This window comes from Nyctibius grandis, chromosome 11 (assembly GCF_013368605.1).
Source record: "Nyctibius grandis isolate bNycGra1 chromosome 11, bNycGra1.pri, whole genome shotgun sequence".
Taxonomy (NCBI): domain Eukaryota; kingdom Metazoa; phylum Chordata; class Aves; order Nyctibiiformes; family Nyctibiidae; genus Nyctibius; species Nyctibius grandis.
Window position 1 is genome coordinate 25,884,698 of NC_090668.1, and position 24,948 is coordinate 25,909,645.

Genomic DNA, 24,948 nt, shown 5'->3' on the forward strand with positions numbered 1-24,948 from the left:
CAATAACAAAACTCCCATAATTCAACAAAGTTATTGGAAGTAACCCAAAAGCTATGTTTAATGCTAATAACAAGCTTATTTCCCAAAGGTAACATTTGATTTCTACCCAAACCCAAAGATATTTGAAGCTTTGCCTGAACGTCATCATATAGCAGATTAACTGGGACAGTTTAATCTCTGAATAACTTTGCAAAGCCTTCAGCCAACTCTGAAGAAACAGCAACGGCCTTGACAAGACTGGGCTACAAAACACTTCACAGATAATGTTTTTTTTTTTCACAGTAAGTCTGGAGAAAGCAGAGAGTGGCTTTGGTGTTGTGGCACGCACATCTGGCAAGTGCAAACTGCTGATCGGTGTGCAGCGAACACGCTGAACAGAAATATTTATATTGAACATTGATGGGCTGCCTAAAATGACCTCCAGAGTCTACGAAGTGCACTATAGATTAAAAAAAAAATCTATTATAGCCCATTATGTTCTGGAATGTATCCGAGTCCATCACCATAGAGAGTGCCAGCAGCTCTCTGCATCCACTGTAGTGGAGGAGACCTATGGAAACGTGTTTAATTCAAAATAACTGGGGGTCGGGGGGAAATAACAACAGAATGCTTTTTCTCTGGTTTTATTTATCTTTACAGCTAAAGAGAGTGCGTTGGGGAAGGTGACTGGAAAATGAAACACAAAGGGAAAGGTCCCTTGCTGTTCTTTAAGCACTGGTTTGAAATCAATGCAGATAATGCACTTGGAAGGACTGTCTCATTTACTGGTTTTCAGTAAATCGCTGGGCTGTGCTTCCCAGTGATAATGTGATAGTCATGTCTGTGCCAGTAAGAATATACTTAAAAAAAAAAAGAAAAAAGCAGCATGCAATTCCTTGCGAGCAGCATTTGGATAGTTAGTCTGGGATGCCCTGGACTCTATACATCGACTGAGAAATACCCAGGGCTGCTGCGTATCTCTCCTGGTGGTACAGAGCGTTTCTCAGCTCTCTGTAGCTTAATCCAAAGACACAACAAACTGTACTTAAATACAACGTCCTGCAGAGAGAAATGCAGCCTGGCACAGTGAGGTATTTTCTAACCACTGCTCTTCCCTCCTCCTTTGCTGTCTTGATTTTTCACCCCTGGTAGTCAGTGATACACTCCCAGTGACTTCAGTGCTGCTGGATTAGGCTTAGGGTCCCATTATCCTCATTAAAAGTATAAACCAATAATTAATAGTTCAAAGTAGGTTTGCTATGGACAGGACCACTAGGGATTTAGTGCATGATACTGGAGTTGGTGCTTAGGTTTTCTTTTAATAATATTTTTTAACTGGAGGCAGATCTATTTATATATGCTTTGGGAGCATAATTTTATGGGTAAATATGATCTTTATTAATATTTTCTTTGTTAATTCATTGATGTTAGTAAAGAGCTTTGAAGATGAAAGCACTGTATGCAATAAATATTAAGATTATTCCAACTTATTTTAATGTTGCCAGCATTCCAGCTCCATCATCTTTCATCCAAGAATCTCAAAGTACTTTCCAAACGTTAATTAATTTCCACTCAACAGTCCAGGGAGATAGCTATGATTATCAGCCCCGTTTCACAAAGGAGTCATTCTGCGTGCATTTTACCCCATGCCTGGGTCAAAATCAGGTAGTGTGGCAGAAGACTATTTGGGAGTGATCCAAAAATTCCTGCCTCCCATTCTGCCACCCTTGCTGCTAGACAGCATTCCCCTCTTGGGAGTGGGGTGTGACACTCACCCGCGTGGCACTGGCTTGCCTTTGTCAGGTGCTTTCATGGGTTGCTCTTAAAACAAAAAAAAATGACAATGATAACGTGCCACACCCTGGATAGGGAAGGAAATAAAACTCTTTAAAATCAGAGTTATCACTGAATTGTACTGAGTGGGCTAGGGTGAATTTTCAGTATCTTGTAATGCGCAAGATAATTAATTGGCTGTTGGTTTAGAGTCCTATTGTAGAGTCAGAATCTTATAATCTCTGAAGACTATTAAAATGGAAACATTTTCTCAAATGCAGCATAGGTGAGGATATATTGTGGTGGAGAGTGCAAGTGAGCACGAAAGATCTCAGCTAAACAGCACATGCTGCAGCTGGAACTTCTAAAACGCTCTCCCCAAACCAGAGGCTACGTTAATGATGAGACGGGAAGACCATTTAGAGACAGCTTGACTCCAGCAATCCATGAGAACAATGCAAAGTTCAAAAATAGCAGTATTGACTGGTGGAAAAACAACATACATATAATTTTCAGGTAATTACTGCAGTATAATTAGCTTTGTTGTTTTCATATGAGCCATTTGAAATGAACTCTAACCTGCTACTGGAACTGAGCTTTATTTAGTGTTCCCATGACTGAAGTGATTCTTTAGAAATAGGGATTAGGTAAAAAATAAAGCTGTGAGTACCTCACACCAGATACTGTCTTTGTGCCAGTGGGCATAGCCTAGCTGCTGGCATTTTATGTGGCATTTTATCCACCTCCACTCTGACCCACTTTAGGCAAGATGGGAGCTAAAGAACTGGAGAAGATGAGCATAATCGACTCCTATACTGTACGTGTAATAATCCACTCCAACACTGTCTATGTTACTTCCATGTGTGGTTCATAATGGAAATTGTAGGACAGGGAGGAGGAAAGGGACTCAAATAGTAACAGCTCTCTGTCTTTTTCTAGATCATTTTATGTGACTTATGCCGCACGCAAAATTGTTATAAATCAGGATTTTATGAAAATGTCAGTATTTTACATGTACTGTGTGAGTGGAGGAAGGAGGGGAGTAACACGTAACATCGTAACAAGGACTTACTCTCAATCAAAGTTCTGGAAAATTCAGCAGCTTTTTTTTCCACAGAACTTTGCTTATTAGGAATTATTTAGTATCTGTAGAAAGTAACTTAAGCACCCGGACCTTTCAGTCTTACATAAAATCACTTTTAATTGGAATGGAAGAGTTTGTAGCAGTTAAAACCTGGTTTTGTTGATGCTCTAAGTCTGTACAGCTTAATTGAAAGCCTGCCTCACCTCTCTGAAGAAGTTTTGGAAATAGATGTAGCTTTCTGTACTTTTCTGCCCTCCTGTTTGAACAGTTCTTTGCCAATTTCAAGCTTCTGCAACATCTGACATTCTAGGTATTACTTGGCTTTGATACGGCAGCGTGCACTTCACAGCTCACTATGGACGATGGCCTGTTGTAGTTGATTTTTATTCTTTTTTTTTTCTCGTACTGCATCCATGCATTATGAAAATGGGTGCTAATGACGAAAAAACCCAATTGTGATTCAGCAAAGTGGAATTTTGTTGACAAAAAAAATCTGAATTCAACTCGGCCAAAGGAAATGCTTTTACAAGTGTAGATGAATATCTCAGGAATGACCATTTCTTCTCAGAGAAAAAAGCTATTCTAGCTTTAATTAAAAAAAAAAAGAAAAAGGTGAGAGGGGATCTTATCTACACTTACAAATACCTTAGGGGTGGGTGTCAAGAGGAGGGGAGCAGACTCTTCTCAGTGGTGCCCAGTGACAGGACAAGGGGCAACGGGCACAAGCTGAAACATGGGAAGTTCCATCTGAACGTGAGGAGGAACTTCTTTGGTGTGAGGGTGCCAGAGCCCTGGCACAGGCTGCCCAGGGAGGGGGGAGTCTCCTTCTCTGGAGATATTCAAACCTGCCTGGACACGGCCCTGTGCGACGTGCTCTGGGTGACCCTGCTTGGGCAGGGGTTGGGGTGGGTGATCTCCAGAGGTGCCTTCCAACCCTTAACCATTCTGTGATTCTGTGAATTCAAATAAAAACACAGAGAAAAGTGAACAAAGGTACACACAGAACTAGATCCATCCGACAGTGGCAGTTCTCCTGGGGTAAGAGTGACAGAAGTTAATTTTAGGTAAGTTAAACTAAACGCTGCAAGGCCAGTAGGATGCTGTTACCTCCTTTGCTTGGGCTGCCCGTACCACGTACGCCTCATTTCAATACAGAAAGCAGCCCCCTACGACATGAAACCCCTCTAGTGTAAATGAGTTTTGCTGTTGAGACTACTGACATCATGTATAAAATCAAACAAGGCTGTATGAGCGTGTTTGGCGTGAAACCCCCGTGGCTGGTTCAGAGGTAATGCAGGCGTTTTTCTTTTCCTGTACCTGTGCTCTATAAAGGTCCAAAAGGTTCTGTTCATCCTCACCTTAAAACGTAGTCTCCATTTGACACGACTGATACTTTATTTGACACAGTCCAAATATAGAATAGCTTAATTATGAAGGACAGGCCTTAAGAACATTAGTGGAGCGCTATGAGCAAGCACATATCATCCACTGATATTGGAGGGGAAAGGCTAAGCAAATAGTTTGAAAGAATGGGCTAATTGTTGTGCCTATTACTATTGTCTTGCAGCTGCAACACTTTGTGTAGCAGTAAAGTACGTAGGGAGCTGAGCTTGACTTGGAATGTGTAATTCCAGGCAGGGAATACAATATACACGGCACTCAAATATCAGGGAGTGCAACTAAAATTCTTAAAGATTTGCAAAAATTGCAACGTGGCAAGAGTTTGTATCATGGCTGTGGCAGGTTTTGAGTACTCGGTGTTGTAAACCACACTCGTGTATGTACAGCAATAAGGCGAGTTGATATTTAAGAACTGAAAAAACAGGAAATACGCAGATGAAGCTGGGACGTGGCACGCTGTAACGCTGCATAGGTAATTAAAGATTATAGTAACTCATTTACATGTGCTTTCCATATTGAAATAACATTGTTATAATAGGAGATCTAAGGATATAAAAGAGGTGACGTTAACAAAATGGTCCAGTATCTTTCCCTAATTCAGGATTTTAGGTGATTAATTCCCCCTCTGTAAATTTTAATAACACAGGCAGCAAAGATGTAATGAATCTTCCTTATCTAAGCAGCTGCCCTTGTTTTGGGCCAGATTTGAGAGGTGATGGTAACATAATATGATATAATGTAATTTAATATAATATTACACTTGGATGTGAATTTAGGGGGAGATGTGTGTACCAGCCAAGTCTCAGTCACTCAACATTGTTGAACTTGCTGTACAGCATATTGAGCAATGCCATGTATGTTACTTTTAAAGAATTAATTATTTTATCTGATATACTGGCTACTCCGTTTTCTTCACACATTCCAAGTGATTTTCACTGAAATGTACATCTATGACTTTTGTTTTTTCCCCAGAAAAGGCTGTTTCAGTGATACATCTAAATGGTTTTTATGCCTCCAACAATCTCAGGAATAAAAGATGTTTTTAATGGCTTGGTCACGTTTTTCTATCAATAAATAATTGAGAATCCATTTTTAAATAACTTATAAAGTTATAGTCAGGATCAAAAATATCCCCCCATTACTTTTGAGCAGAGAGTAAGTTTGGACTATTAGACAAAGAGGGAAAAGTCTTGGAGACTTGGACTAATGAAAACAACATGTTAGTAGAAAAAATGCATATCTTTTAAAAATGTTATTGTGTCTGAACATGGTTTTAAGCAAGTGAGTTATGGGACATGATACATTTTTTGCGGAGGTTACAGAATAGGAAAACAGAAGAAATGGGGGTGGAAGGTAGATTCTGGAAGTCATTTATTTTACTGTAATATGGCAAAAGGGGGGAAATGAACTTTTGAAGATTGGGAATTGAAAATATCATGGTTGAGGAAAACCCTGATCTTTATTTTTCTCTCCCCCCATCGCCAAGGTCAAAATAAAAAAAATATTGTAGTTTTAACTCAGAAACAGAGGTGAGTGACTGAAAACTGGAAGACTATTTTGGAGATGTTCTCACCTGCTCCGGTTGCACTGCAGTTGCACTACTTGATGAGTATGTCCTTCTGAAATGCAGACAGAATCATGAGAGATCTGAGTGTTGTCATCGCTGACAGAGCTGCAGCAGAGCTGGAGCAAGTGAGAGCACCTCTGAAAACTACTGTGTGTTGACAAAGTCTTTACTTGGCAAAGAAACCACCATCTAAGTCACAGGAGTAGAGAGGAACAAAATTTCGTTACATGTAAATAATTGTCTAAAAATAGAAGCACAGATTGCTTTTCACATTAAGTTCCTTCTTCATGCTGAAGTACATACAGCATTAAAAAAGAAATGACTCTCAGAAGTCCAAACTGAAAAACAAAGGGCCTGTATTAGCTTTGTCTGTAAAAACACTTACAGTATTTAGGGTGAGCAATTTTGAATGGAATATTTTGTATCGTCTCTTTTAGTTCGCTGCCTTATTTTAATGTGTCTGAAGACATTCTCAGCCTGTTTTATTTAAAGCAAGTTTTGAAAGAGGACACTGTGGTTTACGGCCATGTGTCAGGTTTGATAGTGTTATGCCATGATTTAGCAAAGCACTTAAGCACATGTCCACATCCCACTGAATTTGGTAGGAAGTGAAGAAGCAGAGGGGAAAACTGCTGTGCAGCAAGCCTCTTTCAGGGGGGAAAAAAAGCAATTGAAAATAAAAGGATTTGTCTTTATACAATTATAGATCTTTTTGCCAAATTCTTTAAACTAGACACAAACCCATAGATCATAGTAGATCATGATTATTAAACATATTCAATCATTCAAAATGAAGTATTCTAAACTGGGCTGGTTCAGACCACCGAAATAGATCAGCTAATTATGGTACACGTGGGTGTACTGAGTAGTCATCTGACTTTTATTTTTTTAGATATCTTGCCTAGCGCCCTGCCTCCTCCCCAAACCAGCATTTTCGACACTACGATAAATCTTCATTACATGCAGTATTAAGCCAGAGTACAGGAGTATTACTTATCAGCCTTTTCTAATTACTCCTCATTTTCTGAATGCTTCATTTGATATGCCAATGCTGAACGCTGAGAACTGTAAAAGAAATCAATGAGAACAGTGGATACTTGGCATATCTGCAGTAGAAATGGGATGTATGCATGACCTGGAGAAGAAAGAGGTGCACCAGTGAGGAGTCAAAAGATGCACCTGGGTTTTCTGTCAATCTGTTCTTGAGACCAAGCTGGGGAATGTTTCTGGGTGAAATGCTTTGAAATGAAATGTTTGGAAAGAGATGTGTGTGGTTTTCCTTTGTTCAGAGAATTGGGACTTCATATAAATCCTTAACAATAAGTAGGATGGTATCGAAAAGCTGCTTACTAAAAAGATACTTGATACCACTCTCGCATTCTTCCCTCAATGGAAACTACCTAATTTTAAATTGTGGATAACAATTCAGGTCATATGGGAGCCATAAATTATAATTCAGTAATAATCATGAGTGGTAATCTCTTTACTGCTGATTCCCTATGTAGCCTCAAGCATGCTCTCTTTAATCTGTAGAGTGGAGACATGAATGCTTTTCTTGTCTTACAATGCAGACAGTACAAGTGCTTTCTGACTGCATGATGATGAATTTTACAGTAGCTATGGAAAAATAGCAAATTTTGTCTCTATCTCTCTCTCACTTAAAAGGTTGTACAATATTGGTTATGTTCAACAAATTTTTTCCATCCCATGCACTAAAGGCCAAGTGGAGAAAGTGTCATGGCAATCTGTAATTAAAGAGTGACACACAGGTAAAAGGAAGCTGAATCAAGCTGAGGTGTGTGACTTAAATGCTAGTATTTAAGCTGATCAACTTCACGACTGATGCAGTCATCTTGCCAGGTAGCATTTTTGGTGTGCATTTCTCCCTTCTGCTGTTGTGAGAACCCACATTTCACTCCAAAATGATATGACGCAGGCAAGTTTGGATCTGAAAGCTCTGCTCTGATTCTGTAGGCCCTCCTACAAACACTTGTATTGCTTTTCCTAAGCAAGAGGAAAACGTGGGGAAGCCCACCTTGATTCCCTGAACTTCCTCTGCAGCTCAGGAAAATAAAACTTAAAACGTCCTGCGGTTCGCACAGATCGGGAGCCGGAGGACGGCTGATGGCAGGACATTCTCCCAGCTGGTCCCGCAGCTGCGGTGCCACCCGCCGCGGCCCTGCAGAGCGGTTCGGCCGGAGCCGGGCACCCACCCGCGGCCTCGGCGGAGCCCGGCCAGCCCGCACCGCCCTCGCTGCCGCCGGGAGAGCGGCGCACCCAGGCTGAGGGACCCCGGTCTAGTCCCGAGCTGTTTCACTCCTAAGGCACTTAAAGCTGCGGATTAAGTAGCAGGAAGCGGAGTTGCAAATTCCAATTTTAATTAACTTATTACTACAGGAATGCGTATCCACCTCTTCCCTCTGGTGATCCTATCCCAGAGGGCCCCCGGCACCCCGGGGGGTCTGCCCGGCGCGGCTGAGGAGAGCCGGGCGCCCCATTGCCCTCAGGGAGCGAGCAGCGGGGAAGGCAGGACCGAGGGGGCCGCGCCGTCAGGGGGAAACTTTCCAGACGGGGCGACGGCGACACGCTGCCCCTAGGGCGGATCGGAGCCCCGGGGAAAGATCCTGCGGGCCGCTCCCCGCCGGACAACCCCCGCCCGGCGCGAGCGCAGAGGAGGGACAAAATGGCGCCGCGATTCAAACGCTGCGCGCTGCGTGCCGGCGGGGGGGCGGCGGGGGGGGCGGTGTCCCGGCGGGGTTCACTGCGCCTGCGCCCGGAGTTGCAAGATGGCGGACAGTGCGGAACTAAAGGTAAAGCGCAGCTTCAATTCCCTTCGCGATGCTCCTCGCTGCCGCGCTCGGGGCTACCGGGGCTGTGCTCCCCGCGGCGCCGGGGGCGAGCCGAGCCGCTGCCGGTGCTGTGCGGCGTCCCGTGGCGCTGCCTCGCCGGGGTGGCTGCGGCGGCGCCCCGCCGGCAGCGGGGGCTGAGGGACGGAGCGGGGCGGGGAGCGGAGCTGTCCTCCCCTCGGCTCTCGCCCGAGCGCTCCCCGCCGGGCAGCCCCGCCGGGCCCAGGGGGGGCGGCAGCGGGGCTGGCGGGGAGGGCTCTTATCAGCGCCGGCGGAGGGGGCGGTTGGGCTCGGGCCGGGCCGTTGTGGGGGTGAGGGCGGCGGCGACGACGACGGCCGGGGGAGCCCCCGGGAGTTGCCGGCGCTGGGCAGCGCGGCTCGGCCGCCCCCGAGGCGGGGGACGGTTCTCTGGGTTCCTCGCAAAGTTTCCAGGGGACTCCACCAGCGGCGCCGGGGCCGGGAGGGAGCCCTGAGGAACGGCTGTACCGGCCGTTGACAGGCGGCCGGCTCCTAACGAACGCCCTCGGCGGGCGGGACCGCCGCGGGAGCCCCGCTGGCCTCGCCCCGCTCCCACCGCGGTAAATAAGGGCCGTCACGAACAGATGTTGAGGAGTTACGAGGTGTTGAGCTTGTGGCTGTCCCTGTCACCCTGCGAAACGCAGCGAAACCTGCTGCTCTGAAGCACCCTCGAGCGAAGTTACAGCTCCCCGGGGCGGGGGGTTTAGGGGGGACTCTGCCCCTCTGGGGGAGGAGGAGAGGGAGTAAGTGGGGTGGTGGAGTATCCACGTTGTGCACCGAGAAAAAAAAAAAAATACAACAAAAAAGGCCCCAAAAAACTTTCCAATGGCTTTGGCAAGGTGTAGGGGGGTGCGAACTCTGCCTTGCACACCCAGCAGTGTATTTAAAAGTTTGATAATTTCATTGCAGTTGTCGTAGGGTCCTTATCCATCAGGAGGGCTTCTGTCTCGTGCGTTAAAGTTAATACAGTGAAAGACACAAATCAGAAGTATATTAAATGTGTGACATAAACTACAGAATGTGTAAAGTACGACTAGGGAAATATTTTGTCTTTCCCTAGAGTTTTGGTAGGTCTCAGTTTTCTGTGTATCAAAGGTTTCTTGCGCTTTCATTTTTAGATGCTTAAAGAGCTGTCAGGGTGTAAAGAAGTATAAAATCTGGTGCATGTTCCAGCTTTTTGGGGTCTCTGCCAAGTCAAGACAAATAGATCCTCCTCTATCCTTTGTTTTTCTGGGTATCTTGCAGAGCATATTGCTTGAGCTGTCTTGTCCCCAAGCCTTTTTTTTCAAATTGTGACTCCCAGATAATGAGATAAAGGGTCAAGGTGTGATCACAGTGTTAAACTTTTGTTAAACTTAGCATTGCAAATGGGGTAGTATGTTTTGGTAACTGAATCTTTTAAGATTTTTTGGTGCGCAGTAGCTGGCATGGGTTTATGTGATGCCTTTATAAACAAAACTGACTCAAATAGAGTGAAAAGAGCTAAGGAATAAAGTTGTTTTTTTTGATGTGTGTTAAGATGGCAGGATGATGGTCAAGGGACAGTGCTAAAAGACATGATTTTACTATGAAAATTGACAATTTATTGGTCTTAGGAGCTTTGAAACCTGAAGCCTCTCATCCAGCACAGAGCCTGCGGGCTCTGGGTACTATACATGTGTTGGAGTGTTGTTGGTCTCGTAGCGTAGAGGCCTCTCCTTTTCTCTTTCTCTGCAGCTTTACAGGTGGAGCTTTTGTAGAAGTGTATTTGTGTCTGCTTGTCATCCCGGACTTCTTTTTTGATCGCTTTTTGAAACCTGCTTCTTGAGAACCAGTAGAGAGAAATTATGTATTTTGTTTTGGTTTTTTTTAAAGTACTGTTGCTCCCTCAGGGATCTGAAGGGTGAATGTCAAACTGACTAGTTTATTTTCAATTTCACTTTGCTGCTCAGGATATGTAGTGGTACTTGCAGGCTGGGGCTGTAGGATGGTAGCGCTGCATTCTGTGAAAAGTTGTTGGGGTTTTTATTTTTTGGTAGCTATGGGGGCTTGGCAGTTTACATGAGAAAAAAATAGTTACTTCATCAACTCATCCTTTGAAGCCTTCAATACATTTTTTTTTTTCTCTAGACTGTACAAAGAGGTGTGTGTGTGTGTCCTCTCTGTCAGAAAGGAGGGGGAAAGATAAGGGGGCATGAAATTTCTGCTTAGAGTTGTAGCTGTCACATATGGGTTTTCCAGAAGTAGTACAGCTCGGTTATTAGGTACTGGAGGAGGTGAGTGCTCCTTGGAAAAATGTGGCTAATGGAAAGCTGTTACATCGTAGTTGGGTGCAGTGGGTATTTTTAAGTGGGAGTACATCCCCAGAAAAACATGCTTTTAAATTATTTCTTTTTTTTTTGCAAGTTGAAAGGAGACGTAACTAAGGGAGGGTTTGTGATTAAGACTCTGCTATTTGAAGAATGAGCTGTGAATTCCTTTAATTATTTTAATTTTCTTAGGTAAAATCTTTTCCTGTTTCTCCTCTAATTAGCAAACGGCATTGATTTCAGATTTAGTGACCTTTAAAAACTAAAATCAAATGTAATACTTGTGCAGTAACTCAGTTGCCTTACCGGATAAAGTTTGTCAGAAAAACTTGAAGGCAAGTTTCTAAAACTTTCTTGTCTTCCTGTGTAAAGAACCATGGTGGTACATGTGGGTAGTGTACACACATGTAAATTGGGGAGTGGGATATGACAGGTGGTATTGTCAAACACACAAAATAAAATTAAAGATCTTGCTTCCTCCAGAAAAAGTGGTCATTCCTACTTGCTGTAATTTTTCTAAGAGTTCTAAATCATGAAGTAACGTTTCCCATAATGTATTTTCTTACCACGATCAAGAGTATTTCAGTCTCCCCATTTGAGAGTGTTTGTCCAGTTGGGAAAAAAAAAAAAATAAATCAGATAAGATCAAACATACTTTGCACATCCCAGTCTTGTGAGGTTACTGGATTCTTTGGTACTCTCGAAGGTTTGGATAAATTGAACCAGTATGTTTTCATTTTGTTGATGTAACAAGGTAACTGGGAAGTCTGTTCTTCTGCAGATTCCCTCCCTAACTCTATAGGCTGAGGCATATGTGAATTTTGCTGATCTTAATTACTATTCCTGTATAATTGCACACAGACTCTAATTTATCTCAAGGTAAGCTATTTAAAGCTCTTTCTAATTGGAAGGAGTATACTTGAGTGATTAAATCTTTCCTTCAATATTTCTTACATCTCTTGAAATTGGTTATTAGATTGTTGTGATCTTTGCCTTCTACTCAAGTCTTTTGGAAATCATTACACAGTTTGCAATAATCAATTCAATTATGCATGGATCAAAGAATGAAAAAGAAAAGCTTATGTTCTAGTGTTGTCATTCTTGATACTGTCCTAAGAAGCTGGTTTGGAAAGCACATGCTGGGAGGTTTTCTCCTTTGTTCTCTCTCCTTTTAAGAAAGTGCCTTTGGGGATTGAAGAGATCCCTGGTGTGTTTCTTGTTAGACACAATTTATACTTTAAAAAAAAAAAAAGTGAGCCAAGAGTTTGAATGAAAATTCATAATAGCATTTCCACACAATGGTGATGAAAATAAACCATTTAAAAATCCTCAGTTGGGAAATACCCCTTCCCTAAATACAGGGAGGCAGTTTTTTGAGGGGGAGAGGCTGGTAGCGTGGCTTTCAGGTGGTGGTGATAATAGTGACAAATGGATCTCTGGTATGGAAACGCAGTTGTGTTAAATTGCATTGTCAATGCTAATAAGCATAAGCTACCTATTTCAGCGTTCAATTAGAATTTTACTCTTCTGTATTATGAGCTATTTTTGCTTAATCCTTTTATAAGTTGCTGGGGTTGTGTGTTTCTGTGATTAAAGTCAATATAATCCACTTTTCATTGTTATCTGAGTCCACGGATTACGTTATTTTCATGCCTGTAATTTGGTGTATGTCAGAGTGTAATTGTATTTTTAGCTGTATTTTGGTCTAGGTATCTGTTTTGAGCTGTTGGTCTTCAACACTGGAATAGAAGATATCAAATGAATAAAACGGGCAGCTGTGCATCACTGCTTAACTGTCAAAGCCCCAATCCATAACACTTCTTTATTGCCAATAAAAACCAGATTGCATGTTGTGTACACATAAATATAGTGTCAGCACACTTCTAGGATAAACCCCTCACGAGTGTTAGGGGCCACCCTGGAAGTATTTGTAGGCCTGTGCAAGGGGAATTGTTATTCATTGCCACTTGTGAGAAGGAAAGAAGATACAAGAACCAGTTGTTCATAATAGTTATTTTTCATGGATTTACAGTTCATTTCGGTTTTGGTTATAAAGGTATTTAGAAATCAAAATTAAAAGGCTTAGAAGCTAAGAAGCGGGTGGAAGATGCATCTTATTTAGCTTTATTTCATGAGAATAAAAGGGTTAGCCTAGGGAGGGGAGGGCTCAGGACTGCTTGGCCATTGATAAGAGTGTTTATGGGTTGGACACACAAGACATATTTAAAAGCATCCCATGAAGCAGGGTGTAGACAGTTAAGGTATCTTCAGATACTGAAGTTATTTATAGGGTTGTAGATGACTTGTATGGTTTATGTTCTGACCTGCATTCATGTAGAGCAGAAAGTGCAGACTTGTCACTAACGTGTTTGGCACGGTGGATTTTAGTTCCCGTAATCCATTCTCGCAGAAGTCATCATCTGATCGTTTTTCTCTTTAGTGCCATTATAGTGGAAAACAAAACAGAACTTCCAAACACTTGAGCCTCGAGTGCTCCCTGTAATTGTTCTGAGATACCCCCAGCCCTCTCCAGTCCTCCGAGTGCCTAGCTGCTGCGTTCCTCTGAAGCGTCTCTTGTAATCCTTGACGATTGTAGTAACGCTTATGAGTGAGTCTGGAGCTGAACCCCAGGGTTAGTCGGCTGGTGGAGTCCATCCGTGTGGGGTTCATTGGTCTCTGCTGAAACTATTGGATTTGAAGTAATAGTACCTTTCTTGCTGCGGATCAACACTTTTAAAGGGTTACTTTGTGGGGCCTTGGGATCACCCAGTGTCCCAGAGGATTTGTGGCTGGGAAATGGATTGGATCTCTTGGAGCTGTTCTCTTACGTGGCGATACTGGTGTTTGGCCCTTCGGCTCCTCAAGGGAAGAATTCTACCTACAAACCTGAAGTTATCTTAGAAATGTCTGTTTATTTTGCTGCTGTGCTTCCACTTTAGAAACTTGTGCTTTGATGAAAGATGTTACAGGTGACCTTCTAATGGAAGACTCTGCTTTATCGCCCTCCATAAAAAGTAGTAAAAGCCTTCTGAAAGCCATGAGTTCGGTGAAGAACGCAAACATGGCTTTTACATTAAAAACTTGTTGGTATATGCCTTGTGTGTCTTTTGCAGTCCAGCTGCCTCATCTTGTGCTGTCCGTGTAAGTAGGAACTTCACCTCTGGTTAACACACAAATGTGCCTGCAAGAATCACAGAGGAATGTTTGTCCTGTTCTTAAGGGGGGAGGAAAGGGGAAATGTATTGGTTGAGTGACTGCTGTCACATGTGCTTGGGCAGCTGAATTTCAGGATCCTCTTGATCAAGATCAGATATTGATTGTCTCATCGCTCTGTCACTATTCCAGCTCTGTGTAGACCTAGGTTGTAGATGTAGGATCTCCTAGATGCTAGGAGAGTTGGTTTGAGCTTTTTAAAATGAAGATGATTGGATTTTGTGATGCAAAAATTGCATGTAGCACCTTCAGTGCTTATTGTTCTGCTGATACTCCTGTTGACTGTTGCAGCTATATTGATGCAGGAGTTTGTCAGCAATTTGCTTAATCTTATTCTCCTGTTGGGATTAGGGATGGCTGTAGATGTACTGCCATGTCTCCGCTGTTATATTCTGTCCCTTAGCATATACTGGAGGGATACCAGAGTGCTCTGTAAGCAAGCGTTGTATTCCAAGACTAGGGGAGAGTAGGAATTAGCAGAAGGTGGGTATTGTGGAGATTGTCTAGAATATGTGAAATAAAGAAATGAAAAGCTGTTATACAATTAGACTAAAGGTTGGCCTAAGCTTGACCTTTATGTCTATAGGAGATTATATACAAGAGATTTATATAGGAAGTGGCAAGATAATTAATGGAGAAGAAAAAGGAGCCTTTTAAAGCTGTTGCTCAGTGAGGATAGAGTCCTAGGCTCCACAGAAGAGCAAAGACTCTGTGGGTATGCTAAAGTTTATTTAGCATGAAGGACAGAAAGATAAGTGTTATTCACTTTGTGTGCATCACTGGAGATTGCTCTGTAGTGAACCTCCCTTGTTTTGTTTAGGAAATGGTAATGAGCTGTCTGGATATATGCTAATAAACATGCATGAGTTCTGCCTCCTCTCTGCTTCTGCCAGGAGTGCATGGGCTGTAGGTAATCCTTCAGTTGCCAGTTTCCATCCTAGAAGTACGTTTTAACAGCAGGAGAGAGTAAGAAAGGGGGAGTTTCAGTCTCTACCCTGCTTTGGGGCTGATACACAGCCAACAACTTTTCCAGAGTAGTAAGCTGTGAAGCATCCCCTTATCTCTGTAGATATTTTCTTCCCCGTGCCTTGCATGTTTATAGTGTCTACTGAGAGTGCTTTTTCCCCAGTTTCCAGCCCAGATACAATTTGTCACGTTAGATTCTTCAAACCGAGAGTTCAGTAGGACTCTCCCGTTAGCTTTTCTTGGTGGTGTTTTCAGTTTGACACCTAGTTGCTTCATTGATCCTGACCATAGATTATCTGGTAATTTGGGTTGGAAGGGACCTTGGGAAATCTCCAGTCCAACTACCTGCTCAAAGCAGGATCAGCTATGAGGTCAGAACAGGTTACTCAGGACTTTATCCAGGCTGGTCTTTAAAACCTCCAAGGATGGAGACTGTACAGCCTCTGTGGGCAACCTCTTCCACTGCTTAACTGTTCTCGTGGTGAAAACAGCGTTTTTGTTTTGTTTTGTTTTGTTTTTTTTTGTATACAGCCTGAACCTCTTATTTCAGCCTGTGCCTGTTGTCTCACATCCTTCTGCTGTGTACCTCTCTGAAGATCATGGCTGTTTTTTTGATGACCTCCTTTACATGTTGGAAGGTTGCCATTAGGTTCCTCCAAAGTCTTCTCTTCACCAGGCTGAATGAGCCCTGTTCCCCATCCTCTTGCTGGATCGTCTTGCTATACCTCACATCTTTGACAATAAGATACCAACAGCTTGTTTGGGGATAGGATTTGGGCAGATGATTCCATGCCACAGACGTAGTTCTTGAGGAGTTTTTACTCCCGTGGATTTCTGTTAGTGGAGATATATTACAAAATCCTTAACATCCTCAGAAATGTGCAAAAGTAGTTCCTGAGACTGTCCTCTGGTGTCACTCGAAAAGGTGGAGGTGATTTCAAAAGCAGTGAATGTTCTGAGGGGAGGTGATGACAGGCAGTAGGTAGGCATCTCTTCGGCAGGAGGCTCCATAGGATTCTTGTCCATTTTGAAAGTGGCTATACCAAGCTCTCCCACTCTTTCCTCCCCTCCCATTAAATACATGGTTATAAAGCAGATGGAAAACTGAGCTCAGTCTCCTTACTGCTTGGTTGCAGCGTTGCCTTCGGTTCCTGAAGATGCATCTTTTGTGGCCACCACCATTTGAGGGTGCAAACATATGTGATAAATGTTCTCAGAAATTTGTGTTGGGCAGGAGTTAAGTCATAATCTTTGGGCAGAACTGAGATTAGAGGCCTGGTTTTCTAAGCTAGGTTAATACTAGGAAAAAACCAGTTCTTTTCCAAAGAGATGGCAAAGTATAAAACTACAAAGTGCTTTAGGAACACGAGAGTTCTATGTTGAAGCTGTAGGGGTTTGTATTCAGAGTGGTTCTTCCACTGGGCGCGTACTCAAGCTGCCAGCAAGTATTGTGGCTTTACCTTCCCATACTGTACAAGTCAGTGTTGAGCAGCCGTAGGATCTGTCACTGCAACGTTCTCAGGGGGTGCGGTTTGCAATAGGATGCCTTAGGTCCATCAGATTTCAGCCTTGGACCTCTTGACCGTGTGCTTGATGCTGCTACTCTGTTCTTGAGGCTCACAAAGGGAAGCAGATTGGCAGCTGAGCCAAAAGACAGAGTTTAGCAAAATGATTTATCCTTAGTTGCTTCTGGGATTAAAATTGGCTTGGTGTATCTCTGCAGAACAACTGGTAGTCCTGAGAGTCACTTAATTGGTCTGGTCTAATCTTGCTCCTTCTGCATATTTGTGGTCTCATCAGTGTGTGAAGTTCCTTCAGGTTTGTTTCACGTGTGACAGTGCCAGAGCTTCCCCCTGAGAAAGGGTATCTTAAAGTGGGACAGTCAGTTGAGAATCATTCAGAACTGAAAAGCCTTACCTTCATTTACAGGCTTCGGCAAGACGTTCCTCCTGCCCTTTTTGTAGAGCAGGGTCTGGACTTCATAAGGCCTCTCTGTTCAGCTTTTCAACTGAAAACATGGTTAGTTAGCACGCAAAATGGAATATAGGATGGAAATAGCGAACCTAGTTTTGCTTGGCAGTTTAGCATAGGTGCAGCTCACTAGTATTTATTTTTTTAAAAAGCAGAGGCCAAATACAATAGGGATAATGTGTGCGGTTCAGGTGAAATCTGTAACCTGAGCTGCAGGAGTGTGTTGTAAAAAGTTGTGTGGATGAGAATGTTTTCTGATACATTCATTCCTCGTATTGTTTCCCGAGACTCCCTTGACAAAATGATCTCACTTTGTGCAGATGTTGTATCTTGTTTCCCTGGTGCAAAATAAGAGTCTTTGAAACAGTCCCAAGTATTTGTGTAGATTTTTCAGCTTATTGAAAAATCTGTTAGAGACAGCTCTGCTCAGGCTGTCTATGGAGTTGTTAGTGCACCTATAAATATATTGCACCAAAATGAAAAATGTAGAGACTTCAGCAGCAGCACAGAAACAAAGCTGTTCTTTTTCATAGGTTCCGTGTTGATTTAGCACTATCTCGGTGAATCTGCTGAGGCCACTCGATGGCAGGGCTTCAGACTGTTTTAATCAAGTATCAGAACTGTTGGTGGTTTGAATTACAAGTGTTTTAGATAATATTTTTCTAAAGGGTGTCCACCTTTTCCTAAAGGTTTTCATTCAGTTAATTTCCACTTTTACCTCTTTGGTGTTAAAATTTGACTCGTTTCAGTTGAGAAGTAACATTTTTATTAGAGGCTCTTGACAATGTCGCTTGGGTTTCTGAGGAAACGGCTAAAAATAAACGTGTTATAAACTGAATCTTAAGAATGTAAAAGTAGCTGTGCTGGTTCAGACCAAGGGTCCATCTGGCCCCATATCTGTCTCTTACAGCTTCCAGAAGTGAGTGTGTAGGGAAAAGCAAAACCAGGACAAAGTATGAGAAATAAGTGCCACCTCCCTGTGATATTCTCCTGGTCTCCAGCTATTTTCAGCTCAGTCCTCTGAACCTGATGGGGGCTACTGGCTGGACAAGTTAAAATAAATCTATTTTCCAAGTGCCTGTCCAGATTCCTCTTGAACCTATACAAACTTCTTTTGCTCACAGTATTTTGCTGGGGATTTCTCTTGTTCTGCTGCTTGCTGCGTGAGGACCCTTCTCATTTTGTTTTGAGCCTGGTTCCAGCCAGCTTCATCCACTGGTCACTATATTGTGTGATGAAGGAGACTCAACAACTGATCCCTGCCTACTCTCCTTGTGCTGTTCATGGGTTTATAGATTGCTATCATATCTGTCCCCACATTCTCTATTTTTTGGGTTGAAGAATCTTGGCTTTTGCCAGTTCTTAATCAGGGGAATCATACTGCACTTCTGCCATCCTTCTGTGAACATTTCCACTTACAACGTATCTTTATTTTTTTCTTTTTTTCTTTTTTTTTTTTTTTAAGATGAGACCACCAAACCACAAAGACTTTGAGATCTGGGTGAACCAGGGATTTATGTAGTATATATAATGATTTATCATTTGCTCTCTGTTCCTTTTTTAATGATTTCTAACAATGATTTGTGTGTTTGACTGCTGCTGAGCTGATGTTTTCATATGTCTGTTTATCTTGGGCCTGGGAGCTCGCTCTAGTGTGGTAAAGGTCATCCCAGAGCCCATCGTTTTCTGCGTAAAGCCGGGTCTGTCTGGGCTGCTTTTCCCCATAGGCATCACTTCACATTTATGTGCATTGAATTGCTCTGTCGCTGAGGTCTCACAGTGATTCTTACAGAATCACAGAATAACTCAGGTTGGAAGAGCCCTCTGGGCTCATCGAGTCCAACCATTGCCCTGACACCACCATGGCAACTAGACCAGGGCACTAAGTGCCGTGTCCAGTCTTTTCTTAAACCCCTCCAGAGATGGTGACTCCACCACCTCCCTGGGCAGCCCCTTCCAATGGCTAATGACCCTTGCTGAGAAGAAATGCTTCCTAATGTCCAACCTGACCCTCCCCTGACCAAGCTTGAGGCTGTGTCCTCTTGTAACTTAGGAACTTGTCCTTCTTCAATTTGCCTTCATCCTTACCACCACCTCATAGCGTCAGCAACTTTGTCACCCCACTGATCACTTCGTTTTCTAGGTTGTTAACGAATAGGGTAAGCTACATGTGCCAGCACAGGCCCTTGCAGATCTCCACGCATGACCTTCCTCTATTGTTTGGTCTTGGAACAACTCGGACACATGGGTAATAGAAGAACTTTGAACAGCAAGCTAAGGATCTATAGCCTGTTTTTTTTTAAAAAAAATTATTAATGCTGTAAGAATACCCAGCGTGTGTGTGCGGACTGGATTTCATAGTTTCCTTTGACCTGTTCTGTTCTGTTGTTTTTAAACATATGTAGAACTCTGAGGTGGTGCCAAGCTGTTTTAAGGGGAAGCCGAGATGTGTTGAGACTTGTTTCCTACGTTCAGTTAACTGGAAAAGTTTTTTTTAAATGTGCCTTTGTTTTTTGGAGTGCATTCACATAGCTTAGTAAAGGGCTTGGGCTAAATATTACTTGATTAACTGCATTGACTCCTTCGTTCCTGGGGCCTGTGCATGGCTGATGTCTTGATGCCTCTATTTTTATTTTTTTCCCTAATACTGGACTGTCCTTTGCTTTTGACGTAGAGCAAGGTTGTGAAGTAATATGATGTTTACAGCCTCATTACCTGGAAGTAGAAGCTATATATTATCTAGTGAGTGTATCAGGAGGCAGAAGGGTGAAGGCACTTCATACTAAAATGTTGGGCTTCGTTTTGTCATGAGATCCTAAATTATCTTTTATTTTCTTTCCCCTGTGCCTTTGGCCCATGTATGTAAAAAGGGCCAGGCAGAGTGTGAATTCACGAACATGTGAGAGTCATTCAAATGACATTAATGAGCTGCAAAAGGCTTGTATATATGCAAATTCCTATTCAGAGGGGTATTTGGGTGAGTGCGGTTAATGAGGTGGGGCAACAGTTTGGTCAGTCTGATGAAAGGGAGCAGTGAGTGGAGCAGCATCCTCCCTCTGCCCCCCGAGTGGGGTGGGAGTTTGGGGGGAGGAAAAGTAAGGGAGCGTCTGTATCGGCAGGCAGCACTGCAGAAACACTCCGTGTTTTCGGTTTTCACTTGGTCAGGATTTCCATGCAAGTTTTAACTTTGATAGCAAAGTTTTTTTAGGCAGCTCTTTCGATTCTGGTTGTTCTTGTGGCTGAAGCCAAGTTAAATGCAGTATCGTTTTTGGAGCTCGCTTGCAATAGTTTTCATGTATTTTAAATCATAGGTGTGGCTGCAAGTTGGCTTATAAAAACCTTCATTCCATCAAGCAGTTTGTTTCCGTGCGGGGCAGGGGTTCTTGTGTGAATAGATTAATTGAATTCAGTCTTTGATTATAAGAAAAATACGGTGCTTGAAAGATGAGATGGTAGGGAGGGGGGTGGTGTGTCAGATTGATGGCCCTGGGAAATGAAATATCTCTCTCCCCCCTGAGCAAGCGTCCTTAGTATCTCTCCTTAACGTGTGCCAGTGTGACTGTGAAAGAAATGTTTCTATAGGCCTTGCCTGTGCTATATGTGGGCCAGGAAAATATTACATAGAGAATGTATTCTTAGCTTGCTAATGCACTGTTGCATGTTTTGTCCTGGGATTAATCCCGAGCTAATGGGTTCTTAATGCTTGTCTTTGAGCCTACAGGTAAAGTGATGCAGTTAATACATGTAAAAATATATTTCTCTGGTGTGGACAGCACTGGAAGGTGGAAGGGCAGAGTAGCCCAGATTCTGAGGGGTGAAGTAGGATTGTGGCTTTAGGATCAGCTTTGTCAGGAGTCCAGGCCTTGCCTAAGATGCATCTTCTCAGCCTGTCTCTGGCTGCATGTTGTCATTTGAAACTGTTTTCTTTATCCTCTTTTGAATGCTGAAGAAAAGCAGGAAGGTCTGCTTCCTCTCCTATTATTCCATCATCTTTTTGCATTTTTACATAGTGGGAAGAAACCAGTCGTTGTGGCTGATATGAAAAACGGAGCTTCCTGCTTTCCCTTTCTTTGTCCCCGTGCCTCTTTGAGCTGTCTTCCCCAGGACGCGCATTCAGTGGTTGGCACCGCTGCTGCCCCGTCGCTCTCTTTCCAAGCTGTGCTGGTACTTGGAATGAAATCACTGTGATTCTTGACAGCCTTGCTGATGCTTTAGTGTCGTGAGTAGCAGCCAAAGAAGTCATGCATGTCTCATTAACTTGACTGACCTGGGATCCTGAATCCGCCTCGGTGGGAACTAGGTTGAGTACTGACATAGTAAGATTTTTGAAATGGGAGATGAACTTCTGACTGCCAGCATTTCCACCTGGGTTTGGACAAGTGACATACAAGAGTGGTTGGTTTGTTTTTTTTTACTGAGCTGCTGCTTTCTCACAGAATCCCAGAATCACTGAGGTTGGAAGAGCCCTCTGGGATCATCGAGTCCAACCATTGCCCTGACACCACCATGGCAACTAGACCAGGGCACTAAGTGCCATGTCCAGTCTTTTCTTAAACCCCTCCAGAGATGGTGACTCCACCACCTCCCTGGGCAGCCCATTCTCCTCTATAATGATAAATGTATTTTGGCACTTTAAAATTGATCTGTCTCAATATGTGATGTAAATATTAATTCTGTGTCATATTGTTGCATGTAATAAATAATTACTTTTTTTAATGCATCTGTACAGTTAGGAGTAAATCAGGCTTTTGTGTCCATTTAACTGTTCTATAAATAGTCAGACCTATAATTTGTGTTTCCTGTTGTGCTGTGACAGACAAGAGCTCTTCAGAGTTTGAAAAACTGACTTTTCTTGAATTGTAGGGTGGTCACGTGTTTCATGTGTAGTTTTCTTGCTAGCGCTTTGCTGTGACGTGGCTACTCTCTCTTCTAGATACCTTGTTGAGAGAGAAAATGAGCTAGGATAGGTAAGAGGGATTTTACTAGGTGGTGTTCTGATCTGGTTGTGTAGCCCTGTGTCTTCCTAGGATAGTCATGGGTAGTCATATTCCACTGAAGAACCATTCCCACATTGATGCCCTCATCTCCTGTCCCCCTCGGCCCATGTTTCTGAGGTTTACAGTATGTATTTTGAAATTATTTGCCTGTTCAGAATGACTGTAGGACCAGGTATGTTGTACATCTTGTTTGTAGTTCTTGATTCCCTTCTTTGACTTCTTCAGTTCTGAAAAATACTCTTACCCACAGAATCTGAGGTCAGAAGGGACCTCTCAAGGTTGTCTAGCCTACTAGTTCCCTGCAGTTCTGCTCATTTGGCTGTAGCTGCACGAAGAGCTGTGACGATGCTCGAGTCCCTCTCCTGAGCCATCAGCTATGTAATGAAACGCATGAGAAATTTAGCTTTTCCTCCAATTTTGTCTACTTTGTGTTTATTAATTTTGAATTTCATATGCAGTTATCTCTTAACTTGCTGAAAGTGGTCATGGAGTAGAACTATCAAGTAAACGTGAATGCTGTTTCTTGGTCTTCTCCAGCAAACACGTAGGACAAGCTTTTTCTAGGAAGAGCTAGGGCTAAGCAAGCACAGTGAAAACAACTTGTATCATTTTTGCTTTGTAATGATGGCTTTGCTTCAGGAGTAAGTAGAGGAAAGGCAGGAGAATGGGTGTCTCCTCCTGAAAGAGGGAACAGCTTGAGCAGAGAAAATGCAGAGAATGACTAGCTTTTTTTTTTTTTTTCTTAAAAAAGGCTATACAGTATGATTGCTTGATGGAATATTCGTTTTCAGCTTATTGACACAGTGGGAACTTTTGGCTCCATTGCTTACTTCTGCGATAACAAGACTAATTGTGAGTAGTAATAAATTATTATTCTTGGTGGACCAGTATGAGAAGGCAATAGTATTTGGCCAGTGTATTTCGTAGGTATTTGTTGTCAGCAGATTTATTTCATTTGTGTTCCGTTTCTTCTCTTGATTACTTCTAAGGAAATTATATTCAGTTATATACTGGCTTCAGCTTGCTCTGCAGTACTTTCAAGTCAGTATCCAAATTTAATATGACTGTTAATTAGAACTTTTTGAGATAGCAGAATAATAGTTGGTGCTGACGTAGGCTGTCTCCTGTGCTGCATCCTAGAATATGGGACAAATGAGGGGGGAAAAAAGTCAATAGTTTATCTAGAAGTGTTTTGGCTATATTTGACTGTATAATCTCATCTCCTGAAGTGTTATCTCATTTGAAGCTAATTAAATAGCAAAAGTTTGTTTGTTTATAGTGGACAACTAAGTCTTCAGTACTGGGTGATAACTTATGGCATGTGGAGAATAGATCACTTTGCAGTTCTGTAAGTTACAGAAGAATTTCTTCTCAGCAAGGGTCATTAGCCATTGGAAGGGGCTGCCCAGGGAGGTGGTGGAGTCACCATCTCTGGAGGGGTTTAAGAAAAGACTGGACATGGCACTTAGTGCCCTGGTCTAGTTGACGTGGTGGTGTCAGGGCAATGGTTGGACTCGATGATCCCAGAGGGCTCTTCCAACCTCATTGATTCTGTGATATACAAAGATCTTTTTTTCAAAAATCTTGGAGGAAAATATGCATCTTATGGCAATAATTTGTTTTAATCAAGTGATGCTTAAGTTGGCTAACACATACAAAGCAATAATGTCTGTTGATGCAGTAGAGATTTAAATAACTTTCAAGCAAACATCAAACACTGAACGTAAGAATGTAGGGCTTGAAATTGTTGTATGTCTTGCTGTTAAGAGGTCTGTAAGCTGCTCGTGGAAGCCGCCTCTTTGTCCATGTTGCAATGTGAGTACATTCATTGAATTCCAGGTGCATTCTTCCCCAGCTTTCCTTCAGAATTGACTTCCAAAAGCTACATGTGCTTCACGCAGGTATTTTAGATATTTAGAAAGTAACTAGAGCTTCATCCTCTAGTGTCCTACTGAAAAAGAATGGCTAAAAGGATTCTCATTTATTGGACTGTTTGTAAATCCCAAACCAGTTGAATTGTTTATGTAACCATTGCTTTTGTTTTAATTGTGTATTTTAAAAAGTATGTTTTCTTTCTTAAAGGGAAGGGAAATAAATGTGTTTGTGACCTCCTGTATGGCTTCCAGAAGCTGAGACACCTCGATCCTAATTTTTTTTCGTTTTTTATCCAAAGAGACAATCTGTCAGACTATTATTGAATGCTGCATAACTTGTTATATTTTGATTATACTGATGTAGACCTTTTGTATTATTTGTTAGGGAGATTAGAACAGGGCTGTGTTTAGCAAGCTCTTTGGGCAGCTGTGTCTGCGGCTGGCTTGGGCTCCACTGAAGCTTATTGCATCGGAATTAGCTCTTCTGTCAGCCAGTTGAAAGGCTTAGTTAAGGATAAGGACGTTCTTAATAAAAAGTAAATTTGTCTGGCAATGACCCTCTCCCAAATAGCTGAAAATAATTGTCTTCATTATTAGCCTTAGGTGTAAGCTGTTTGTCTTTAGAGAGGCACATTGTTTTGTATCCAGAGATTGTCTAAACAAGTATTTCTGCAATTACTTGTCGTGAAAATCATGATAGCGCACAGCTCTGTAAAAATAATTCCCATCTGCAAAGATAAATACACTGGGGACAATTAAGTTTGAGTGTGGCTGAAAAAAACTTGAGTCTCCAAGAACTGAAATGAGGATTACTACTGTGTCAGCAACCTTATTTAATAACGAAAGTAATAATATAGTTCACCTAGTGAATAAAATCTCTTGAGAACGGTAAAACTTTTGTTACGGATTAAGATAAAATGTGACTGACTTTAAATCAAATACAATTTAGACACGGCTAAAGTCTTGGCAGA

At 42.5% G+C, this 24,948-nt stretch overlaps 1 protein-coding gene across 1 annotated transcript in view; it reads left to right on the forward strand.

Annotated features, from left to right (window-relative positions):
- Positions 1–8,582: 8,582 nt before the first annotated feature.
- The window catches only part of PIAS1 (protein inhibitor of activated STAT 1), a 64,789-nt gene continuing 48,423 nt past the window's right edge, over positions 8,583–24,948 (forward strand). The window contains exon 1 of the mRNA XM_068410119.1: positions 8,583–8,614. Coding sequence (XP_068266220.1) covers positions 8,591–8,614 — 24 coding nt within the window. The 5' untranslated portion in view covers positions 8,583–8,590. The remainder of the gene's footprint in view (positions 8,615–24,948) is intronic.